The sequence below is a fragment of the Neodiprion pinetum genome, chromosome 5 (genome assembly GCF_021155775.2).
Source record: "Neodiprion pinetum isolate iyNeoPine1 chromosome 5, iyNeoPine1.2, whole genome shotgun sequence".
NCBI lineage: Eukaryota > Metazoa > Arthropoda > Insecta > Hymenoptera > Diprionidae > Neodiprion > Neodiprion pinetum.
Genome location: NC_060236.1, coordinates 30852590 through 30864461, shown reverse-complemented (window position 1 = coordinate 30864461; position 11872 = coordinate 30852590). Strand labels below are relative to the sequence as shown.

The window sequence follows — 11872 nt, the reverse complement described above, 5'->3', positions numbered from 1 at the left end:
AGAGGGTGAGAGGGGGTGGGGGGGGGGGGGGGGGGGGAGGGGGGAGGCATCTAGTCGATGGTTTTTATACCCACAAGCGTGTCAGAGGCGACCCCGCGACTGCCCCTAGCTTAACCCCACTTGCCCCCCACCCCCCAGATCCCTGACACCGACTGCGGATTTAAAACGGTGCCTCCGCATGCAGTAACGAAAGGGTGCGAGTGCCGGGCCATTTTTCACTGCGAAAGTAAAAACACTCACCCTGAAGCCGGGAAAACATTCCCTGGAACAATCCGCGCGGAAGTTCGTTTTAGTCACTGAATTCTCCAGAGTATCAAAAAAGGGAATTAACGGAAAAAATAATCCCCAGGGGTACCGAGCTATGAAGGGCCCGCAAATATGACGCATCACGGAACCTCGGCATGGTACAGATTTGTCCCGATGGGTCGAAGAGTAGGGCTTAATCAGTTAGTCGATAGGCAAATTGGCTTATGAGTCCGTCAGCGATGTGTGGTTTAGAACGGGCGGTCCCTCGCCGGTGCTGTTTCGCGATCCGTTAGTCGTTGGCCTCGTCCTCGTGTCCCGTCGTCGGGTGTTTTAGAAGTTAATTTTAATAAGTAATTGAGTAATAGAAATCCGCAAACAGTGAGACGAAAGGATAGCTCTTTTTGATTTCTGAGGACCGTTTTTTCACGAATCGGCGACGTAGGGTAGGTCCAGAAACCAGCGGAATACACAAGTTGACGATCGTGATGTCGGTTGGAAAAAAGTGCGAAACTAAGACTGGCCGAGAGCCGTGAATTCCTAAACCGGAACCAAGCTCGTTACAATTACGTCTGATAGTATCGAAGCCTCCTGGAGAACGGATCTGGAGAACCTCGATCACGCGGTAAAACTACGAATCCCCCGTTACCGGATTGCGGGAAAAACGGTTACGCCGAAGCTGCGCAGGGATGAGGAGTCGATCCGTTGTAGTTTTGTGCTGCTACCTTTACACCCTCTTTGACATTGCAGCGTTGCACTTTCCGTAAGTAGGCGAGAAAAGTTTCAATCGGGTCAACTGCATGTGCAGCCATTTAAAAACGCACACCTTCTGAGTCGTTGCGACGTTTCAAGGCTTTGCGAAAACGCGGAATTGTGTATAATACAGCAAATGCCGAGTCAATATCACCGAGAAAAATCGACCGTCCACGATATTTGCTGGGTTTTAGAGTATTTTTGTCTCATCGACAGAGACCTGGAGCTAGAGGAGTACGGTAGGAAAGAGGCGTCTTTATCCCTAAGAGACATCCTGCCCCTGAACCCGAAACAGTACGACAAGCACAGGGCACCCAAGTATCTAGGACAGCCAACTGTGGTGTATTTTCACGTAACTGTACTGAGCCTGGATTCAATAAACGAGGAGTCTATGGTAAGTCGATTTGTCCCTCCCTAGTTACCCGCAGTATAAATTACGGTTGATGATTAACCCGAAGTTGGAACCGGGCTTAACCCGTCACACAGACGTATGTTGCAGACATATTTCTGGCCCAGAGCTGGCGAGACTCACGTCTCAGACTGCCCGAAAATATGTCAGAAGAATATCGAATCCTCGACGTCGACTGGCTCCACAACATTTGGCGACCAGACTGCTTCTTCAAAAATGCGAAGAAGGTCACCTTTCACGAAATGTCCATACCCAATCACTACCTTTGGCTTTACCACGACAAAACCCTCCTCTACATGTCCAAGTGAGTACGAGCCGTCGCTGATCAATTATAAACTCTGCAGGGTATAGCCTCAACAGCTTCTGAACATCACTAAAATTTCAGACTCACCCTGGTACTCTCGTGCGCCATGAAGTTCGAATCTTACCCGCACGACACGCAATACTGTTCTATGATGATCGAGAGCCGTGAGTAGATGTCTGATCCATACCTTGTGCTTTAGTGGTGAACTGTAACGAACGGATGTCCTTACAGTTTCCCACACGACACAGGACCTGGTGTTTGTCTGGAATATGACTGACCCGCTGGTGGTGAACCCTGAGATAGAGCTCCCACAGTTGGACATATCGAACAATTACACAACCGACTGTACGATCGAGTACTCGACCGGGAACTTCACCTGCATTCAAATAGTATTTAATTTGCGAAGAAGATTGGGTTACCATCTATTTCACACTTACATACCGTCCGCCTTGATCGTCGTCATGTCCTGGATCGCCTTTTGGATTAAGCCTGAGGCAATTCCGGCCCGAGTCACCCTGGGCGTTACGTCGCTTTTGACTCTGGGTAAGAAGATAATGTAATACATACCGAGAGGAAACGGTGAAACTAAGCAGATTGAGCGTCCGATTGCGCATGCGCGAAATTTGTCCAAACGCGACTTACGGAGGTTACGTAGGTGACGCAATTTTTTTTCAAGTTGAGCAGATCTGAAATAGTTAATCTAGCGACTCGGAAAGGCTTGACAAACTTTTATTGTTTAATGATCGATGATCGACGACGGCAACGAGTAATCACGACAACATAATTTCAAATTTCCAATCGACGCGGGCGAGCTTGGCATCCCGTGTCCCATTTCAAATATGTTGGTTCCTCTCCGTTACAGACGAAAATATTGCTGCTGCACGATCTCGCCGACGAATAGAGTTGAATTTTTTTTTCGCAGGTGTAGTCTGTCGCTCAAAATGCTAACCTTCACCGTTTCCTCTCGGTTAAAGCGAATGACAATGCGGAAATTAAGCCTCGCAATTGATTGCTGACGACAGCAACGCAGAATACTCAGTCCCAGCAGTCGCTGCCTCCTGTTTCGTACGTCAAAGCCATCGACGTGTGGATGTCTTCCTGTAGTGTATTCGTATTTTTATCACTGATGGAGTTCGCGGTAGTGAACAACTACATGGGACCCATTGCCACCAAAGCGATGAAGGGCTACTCGGACGAAGACCTGCGAGAAGCCATCGACGAGTTCAAGGTGAGGAGGAGAACTGTGGCTTACCGTTCTTTACACAAAATTAAACTGGGTTATGCTTTGTTGCTAATTCTTCAATTAAACAGACGCCAATGCGGTCGGACTCTGAGAGAAGCAGAAGTCCGGGTCGGCCGCCTACGGTGCAGTACGAGACTTGCTGCCAAGGTCGAGCGACTGCTATCTACATCGACAAGGTGTCGAGGTTCTTCTTCCCGTTTTCATTCTTCATCTTAAACGTCGTATACTGGAGTACCTTCCTCTAGCCAGAGCTCCTTGACTTTTGTTAATCTATTGTCATTACTCTGCGGCGTTTTTAAACTACACTTACCATTGCCGAGTAAGCGCAACAGTGGTTATACGATTAACTTACGTATACTTCTACTACATCACCAACATACGGCGATATATATTTAATTATACAATCATTGATCCGGCAAGTTTGGACAAACTGTAAATTATATGTAAAGGAGTAGCAGACTTACCGATGTGTTCTATAAAAGTCCAGGCTGATTATAAATAAATTGCTTGGATTATTTTTACGTTTCATGCATTAAAATTTACGTCAAATTTATGATTCCTCCACTCACAAGTTTTCATAATTGCGTACAAAAATATTATACAATAATTCTACCAACGTTGGAAAGGACACGAAATGCATGAGGCGTGGATATAGACAATACTTTATTTCCATGTATATTCTTCTTGCCGGTTGTTTATATATGTATAATATATATACACATTTATAATTTATATAAATATGGATGTATAATATATTTATATAAATGATAATAATAATAATAATAATAATAATAATAATAATCTTAATAATAAATATGGTGACGATGGGTGAGGATGACTATGGCGACGATGATGATAACGATAATGGTATAATTACAAGAATAATAAGAGTAACAATAGTGGTAATAATTAATTAACGGTAATAGTTGTAACAAATAATATAACTTTGTTAATATAATTGATAAATATGGTTCCATTAGTGCGCACCATCCCTGCATATTTGAGACCTGTGACACCTGTGGCACCTGCGCCCCGTCGAGATTTAATCAAAGACGGCTGGTCCTTTACCCATGTATATATATATATATATATGTGTGTGTGTGTCTGCATATATACATATAATATATATATATATGTATGTATATATATTTCTACGTAGCCGTAGTTCCAGCTACCTTCGTTAACCTTAATAGGTATATATTATGTATAATAATTATTACAGTCTATCGAACGAGATTACATGACGTTTCTCGTTCGCCCAGGCTCTTTTTCTTCATCACCTCGAGTTCCAGCTCGAGTTTTGAATTTCCTCCCTTTTTTTTCCATTCTCTTACTTTTTTGCTCTTTCCTCTTTGCCAGCGTATCGAGACTCTCCGTATAGCATAAAAACAAATGTTGAGAAGAAAAAAAAAAATAGAAAAAATCAAAAATAAAACAACACCAAAGAAGAATCTTTACAACCGGTTTCCGACGCACTGACATATAATTGGCCCTTACGGTGCTTTTCGTACAATTCGAGCAGGTAAATAAGATGTCCTTGAATCTCAATTGAAATAAAACAAGTATAAGTTAAGATTGATTTTTGTATGAGGAATGAGAAAGATACTTTTTCCCCGATGTATTACAAAATTTGAAGAATTTTAAATCGCAGTGCAGATTGTAATCATGAATGTTTCTAGTGAGATGTGAACAGTGACTTTGTTAAGTTTCAAATAGTTTTCACCGCTGCCCCGAGACATGATTTTTGTGAATTAGTTAACGATTCTTTTCTCACTTGGATATTGCCTTTTGGTCAGAGTCCGTTTCACGAAGACTTAATAATTTTCATTTATAGTTTGAACAGGTATTTATAGCATGTTGAAAAAAGAAAACAACGGTCGCGTTCGTTACATTGCGAGACTAAGGTCATGATGAGTTATGATTCAACGAAGAGAAACAGTCTTGCAAAAAACGCTTCATGTTTCACGATAATAATCGAGACGCTTCAATTTGGCACCATTTTACGATCACACCGCGAATCTAAGGTAAGATAACGCAGCTTGCTTTCCAAAAGCTTAAGAAATTCCATTATTATACCTAACGTGTTGACAAGTCGCAAAATAATTTGATTTCCTCGCAACTGGAAGAAATATCTTCTAACGTGAACTCTGAACCCGATGATTTTATGAATTCATTCCAGATCCGAGTTCCAAGACATTTGGAATCCTACCTCCGCACTCAAAGCCAGTCTTACTCTAGCAAACTTTGTGACCGTTTCAACTAAGTCCTCTCACGCTCGTAAACGCCTGTAAAGTACGCAAATATGCCCGCTGCATCTCCCATAGAGCTAATAAATTTCCCATAACCGGAGGAATAAAAAAAATATCCCAATATATCCTCAGGGTCTGGCGAGTAAAAACTATCTAACGCCATGATTTGATCAAATGGTTTTCGACGTGTACGATCGATGATCGTGGCAGCAATGGATTCATTTGTCATTCTTTCGATTTTTTACTTTGTTCCAGGTGGTCGGAATAAGTTTTCTTATAATTTTACATGGCCGGTCCCGCAACGAGAGTACATAAAGAGTAACAGCGAACCGATAGGAGTGATTAGGTGAGAAAATGAAGTCGAATCAACATCGACAAGAGAATGATTGAGACATATTTGAATATATCATGAAAAGACGAAAAGATATTCTGGCAATTACTGTTCTATTTGGTGTTGGATAGTTTTACGATTTATTTATTTATTTATTTATTTACTCTTTGTATTTTTTTTTTAGTATATTTCAATCCTTTTTCTTTCTAATTTTTCATAATTAAATTTGAAATCGTATATAGCGACAAAGCAGTATTACGGAGAGAAGGAAAATTGAAAGAAGGATGTCGATTGATTTTATCGAAGTATGAAAAGAGAAACTATGGCGACGATGATAGTAACGATGATAATTCAGATACGCAGTCAAACGTTTTTACTCATTTCATTCATTCCATTCACCCTGGTTACAGATTTATTTATTTTAGAATATTTTCAGTATATATATTAATATACTATATATGTATGTTATTAGCTTTAATTTACGCAAATGCGTGGACGGTGGTGATTTTGGGGAGGATATATTTCTGTTTGCTTGCTGTGAATGTGCCGATGTGCTTCCACGTTTTTTCTCTCTCATCATTTCTCTCTTCCCTCCCTCGTCATGTATCTCGCCACTTTCCTTACCTCTACCATTCATCTACCTATAATAGTTCTCTCACTCTCTTTCTCAATCACACCCTATCACTTTGCGTCTGGGGATTTTTTTCCCACCACATTTTAATCGGCAGTTTTCTATATATACTTGGTTCAAATAAACCTGCGCCACGTGTCTGATCTCATCATTCCTTAACCAACTTCCTTCAATTTTTTTCCCTAAAACTCTTTCAATACGACGTTGTTCTTGATATACCGAAAATTATTGTGTTTCTGCAACGAAGAGATGGAACGAATGCCGAAAAAATGCGGTAAATTAAATGCGACTTCAAATTAAAAAGGATCCTCCTTTGTATTACGAAATAATCAACGAGCTGTATGTTATGTACCTACACTTCCTACTCTTTTCGAATATTGTATTGCCAACTTCGACGAGAGAAATAACAAACTCACGAAAACAAATCTAGCGCTGGACTTGATGATGGCCGTAAATGACCGTGTGTGTTTCCTTTTTTTTTTCATCTTTTAAATAATTTGTTTCAATTTTTTCCTCCCTTCTTTTTGGTTTGTTATTGTTGGCTTTCTTGCGGTTAATTATCCAAAGACGTGTTTTAATTATTATCACTGTTTTGGGTGATCGGGTAATCTATGTACGTACGAGCGAACAATCTCGTTATCTCATGATTAGTTTTTTTTATTTTTTTTTCTCATAAATCTTTGTTCTTAGTTTTTTTTTTTTTTCTTGCTTTTTTAATCTGAATGATAGAGTACGACAGGTATGTATTTTTTTAATTAAATTTTTTAGACTTCTTTTTTCTACCCACGATTTACGTTCATTATACGTCACACTACTATCTAGTCTATAATTGAATGTTTTAGAATAATAATTTCCTCTTCCCCATTCTTCAATATTGTTTTACACAATCGGTTCTAACAATAAAATAACCCATATCCAACTTATTTGCCGATCAAATACATGATGTAACGGATGATCTTAAAACGTTATAATCAATAAATAATGTATTGAACAATTTATTTATTTGTATATAATTATATATATATATATATATATATACATATATATATACATATATATATATATATATACATATTTCCTCTTTTCTTCATTATTCGTTTAATTATTTATTTAATTTTTACCTATAGATTTTATGTACAGCTAAGTATATATTATAGACGATGCGACGCGAGTCGAATTTAACGTACACACGACGCAAGTTTTAGTATATATATATATGTGTGTATGTATATATAATTCTGTATCGAGTAAATTTGATACGAAATTTTGAAAGAACAAGGGTATCCTCAACTAGAAATTGCATGTTAACGCGCAAGTTTATCACCGCGGTAATTATTCGAGTGAACTTTGAATCGTCCAATCATCCGTTTGTGCACATGACCGAAAAATCGCACCCGTAACATCCAACACATAAGATATTTTCAATAAAGTTTCCCTTTGATAATTGGAAAGAGATAATTTTTTTCATTCACATTTGAAATGATTACGTGACTGATTGCAAGAACGATTCCTTACTTTATATTTATGTAACAATAATTAATTCGACGGAACTGCGAAACGTCCGATATACAGTATCATAATATTATATGTTGGATGACATTACAGGACAACGATTTAACAGCTAGGTTTCCGTGATTTGGCAAATGAGCGACGCGTTCGGTCTGCACGATTGATATTCCTCCTAAATCTCTTTGTCTTTCATCAATGTCGGTTGTGTTCTATCATAATGTGTATTGTATATGCGATATCACCAGCTATATGACGTGTGTATATGTAATGTATGTATACCATATACGGAATGACTGGACTGCAGGTTGGGCAATTTGTTTTCTTTCTCTTCTTTCATCGTGACAAAACCGTTATACATATCGAGGAAACGGTGAAACATGGCGAATTAAACTTCCGACTATGCACATGCGCGACAATTTTTCATGCAGACTAGCTAATTCAAGCGTCATCTGTCAAACTCGATTTACGGATATTACGTAGAGGTGTTGCGAATTTTTTGCAGGTTAAGCGCATCTCGAACAACTGATGTAGTAATTCGGGAAGACTGAGCAAGCTTTTAAAGTCAACTGACCGATGACTGCTAAGAGTGGTCTTTAACGCGAGAGAGTTCGACATTTCACGCCCCGCTCCGATTAGGTTGGCTCCCCTGCTTTGCGGGCGTAAATATTGCCGCGATACGATCTCGCCGTCCAATAGAGTTCGATTATTTCGCGCATGCGCAGCCGCTCGCTTGACTGCAAAGTTTTACCGTTTCTTCTCAGTGTACAGGTATGAATACATGTGTGATGTGAAATATTTATCACTTGTGTATTGCCTGGTGATCAATTGAAAATTCCGCATGAAGAAACGATTTTTCCTTTTTCGCCGAGCCAACTCGACGTTCTCAGTCACGAATGATGACTGCACGGGACTATCATAAGTATGTGTACAATGGCTAACACCGTTCTACATAATCGCACTACGGTGATATACGATCAACTATATCCGTCACCCAAGCGTTTCACATTTACTGCATATCGTTGAAGTGTCAAAAAAACTTGTAAATCATGACAACGTAATTATTATCCAACTCCAAGAGTGCCTGGTTAAATAAATAATTGCATTTGATTCGTCCATTGGAAATTTACCAACTTCCTGAAGACCCGGAGACTCCGAAGACCATTGAAAACTAATTTTCGTTCATATTTTACGTCAATTTCAATTGTGCCCAGATTTTCATGACGTTCCGAGGCGAGTGGTTAACGTGGTTACACGTCATGGTTAAGCTGAAGTTTAAGACCTAGCCTGAGCTAAATGTTTCGTTAACGACGCCCTTAAATATACCAATAAAAAGTAATTCTCGAACGAGCTTTTCAATTTATTTTAATTGGAAATAATGTAATGTAATTTGATTTTCAGTTCATGTTTGCGTCGATATTAAATGTGGCTGCAGCAGAAGCTTTAAAAATCGAACTACCCGAGAAGACCGATCAGATAGGGCATTGCTATATTGCAGTTATTTTTACGGGCAATCAGCGTTTTGATTTCATTACAGGGCTGTTCCCTTCGTTTAGATCTCGAAAGCTTCGCCCAGTAAAACCCTTCAAAAGATGACAATCAAGGCGTTTGTTGATTCAAAGTAAATTTACACCCGCAGCGGAGACGATGACAGCCCGGTGACCGATCTTATAACAAGGCGACACAATATGGTGTTCCTAACACGGTAAGGTAAGGACTATAATACACATTTAATCGATCCTGTAGAAGGTCCTGAAGGACTGAGAGCCCGTTCCTGCGCTAACTACTATGCAGCTAACATCAATTCAGAAACAACGAGAGGGGCGGATGAATGGGGGGGGATGAGGAAGAAGAGGAGGATGGAGGGGGGGGGGGGAGGGGGGGCGAAATTCTCTGCGACGGGTTCTTATCTTGGCCCTTCCATCTCTCCTCAATTCCCTCCTCGTCTGATCGATATCTCGGTCGTATTGTCTTCCAGGAGGGGGGGGCGGGGGGGTACGCAATTCGTACGCTAGTCTCTAAACTTAGGTACCGAGAACTCTCTAGCTCCCGTTCCTTCAGAGTACCCGGATGATGAACCGTAGGACGGGGAACGAGAGAGTAACTAAGAACGAGAAAGCATTTCGAGAATGGAAGCGTCTCGCCACCCCCTTCCCATTGCTGTCTATTTCCCGGATGAAGTGGCCGAGAAATGGGCACGAGCATCCTTGTTGTCACCCTCATAACTCGTCTCTTAAGCACGAATCCCATCCCCCCCCCATCATATAACATTACCGCTATAACATATTATATTTTTCTGTATATCACGCGGAGTTTCCTTCGTATATTTCTTACTTTTCTTCTCTCATGTATGACAACGACGACACCACGAGGTGTTTCCACGAATATCCTGGGCCGCGATTTTTCGTCTCGATATCGCGTTAATCGAGGATTCGATCGCAAGAGGCTCGGGAAGAAGGGATGGATGGACAATGAGGAACGTCGTCTTGGTCTCTGGTCTTTGATCGCCGACTGTGTAATGTCACCGCGTCAACTCCACGTTGCTTTTCTTAGCCGGCAACGGCTCAGGCCGGTTCGGACAGCGAGGGCTGACAACCGGAAGTAAGTGCTGGGACGGTTCCCGAAGTGGTTCCGGCGCCGGTGCAGGTCGAGGTCGCTGTCGGGACCGAAAGTGGCTGAAGTGCCTGCATGTCGCAGGTGTGGGAACCACGCTTCTTAAGATCCTGAAACAGTTCGGGAAGCATATTGGCATTGCGAAACACACATACATACCGCACCAATTTCGACGCTCTCTTCCCCTCCACCGCAATTATCTTCGTTCATACGTGACTGTATCTTTACCACTCGGTACGCGAAATTTAATCGAGGGGAAGAGAGAAATCATCCCGCCTTCTTCTTGAGCTACAAAAGTAGACATGATTCCAAAAAAACAAAAGAAAACAAAAAAACGTAGGTATCTATTGCTTTTTTTTCACCAAGTGAAAGAGTTTCAGGAATTTGGTGTTTGAATTTTTATTCTTTTTTTAATTTATAAGAGCACACATACCTATACAATGCGGATAGATGAAAAGTGGAGTAATTAGCAAATCTGCTCTTCGGTAGTGTGCAGGTGAAAACAAAGGGGGTAAAAAAACAAAGGTAATCACAACGAGGGATGTAAAACGTAGACCTAAAATACTACTTAGAGGTATAACATGTGTACTTGTATTAAAACGTATAAAGAAAATATATACATACATATAGTATATATGTACGGCAAAAGGTAAGAGTACTCTAAACGACTCTACAACAAAATAAATCTCTATTGTGCACAGAGTATGTATAGTATAATATACTGGAAAGCGGTGCGACAGGCAAGGTAGAGACACCTACGTCAGGTGTGGATATGACGCGTATTTGTCCGGGTGCGGTGTGAATCAAGTGCATGTAGGCGGGAGAAAGAACGTCAAGCGAGACGTAGGTACCTAACACACATACATATGTCTACATATAGAGGGAATATATAGTTAGACAATAAGCGACAACGACGCACCGAATAAAAGCCAAGGCGATGCAGACGATAGTAAACTACTATATGCGTATACATGTATACCTTACGGTACCGTACAATAGATATATATAGCATTGGTAGTGGTTAGTGGATAGTAGTAGCAATGGCAGCTGGAAGCAGTAGAGTGGTGGTAGCAAGTTTAAAGCGATGCGAAATACCGCACGTCCGTTTTCAAACAAAAGCTATACGACGAGGGCTGGTCGTCGGCGAACGTGGGCAAAAGTTTTAGTATATGTATGATGTGTGTGAGATAAATACGGAGACTGGGCTCCAGAGCAGGTACATATGCAGATGCAGATGCGGCACCGAGAATGCAGCTGTGCGGATGTATGGCACGTAAGTATAATATACGTATAAGCAATAGCAGAGAGACAGGCGATAGGCAGCTCAGGCAGATGCGAAGAGGCTCGCTTGCAAAGTCCAGCGAGTCCCCCCATATATATATATATATATATGTATATATATATATATATATATATATATGTATATATATACATAATAGTGCGGCTGGAGAAGAAGAGTCTCTTCTTTCTTTTGGTTTTACCTTTTTCCGCACTTGTATACGGTCGCCGTAAACGAGGACCACTCTGTCCTTGCTCATGTTGGACGCGATCCGGTACGACAAGCTCTTCATGGGTTTCAACGACGATTGT

General features: G+C 40.8%; 2 protein-coding genes across 4 annotated transcripts in view; one reads left to right on the top strand and one right to left on the bottom strand.

Moving 5' to 3' along the window:
• The first annotated feature begins 297 nt into the window (after positions 1 to 297).
• Positions 298 to 4143, top strand: HisCl1 (Histamine-gated chloride channel subunit 1). Its single transcript, XM_046629990.2, has 7 exons — positions 298 to 1006; positions 1213 to 1390; positions 1483 to 1709; positions 1791 to 1873; positions 1941 to 2252; positions 2732 to 2937; positions 3021 to 4143. Exons 1-7 carry the CDS (start codon positions 933 to 935, stop codon positions 3195 to 3197), a joined length of 1257 nt encoding a protein of 418 aa, XP_046485946.1. The 5' UTR covers positions 298 to 932; the 3' UTR covers positions 3198 to 4143.
• Positions 4144 to 5671: 1528 nt separating this feature from the next.
• Shal (potassium voltage-gated channel protein Shal) overlaps positions 5672 to 11872 on the bottom strand; it is a 48584-nt gene continuing 42383 nt past the window's right edge. For 2 of the 3 annotated variants that reach the window (XM_046629984.2, XM_046629985.2), the window contains one exon: positions 5672 to 10392. In XM_046629984.2, the coding sequence (XP_046485940.1) occupies positions 10234 to 10392 (159 nt within the window). In that variant the 3' untranslated portion in view covers positions 5672 to 10233. Of the gene's footprint in view, positions 10393 to 11763; positions 11848 to 11872 lie in introns of all 3 variants that reach the window. The other variant, XM_069136024.1, reaches the window with a different exon arrangement.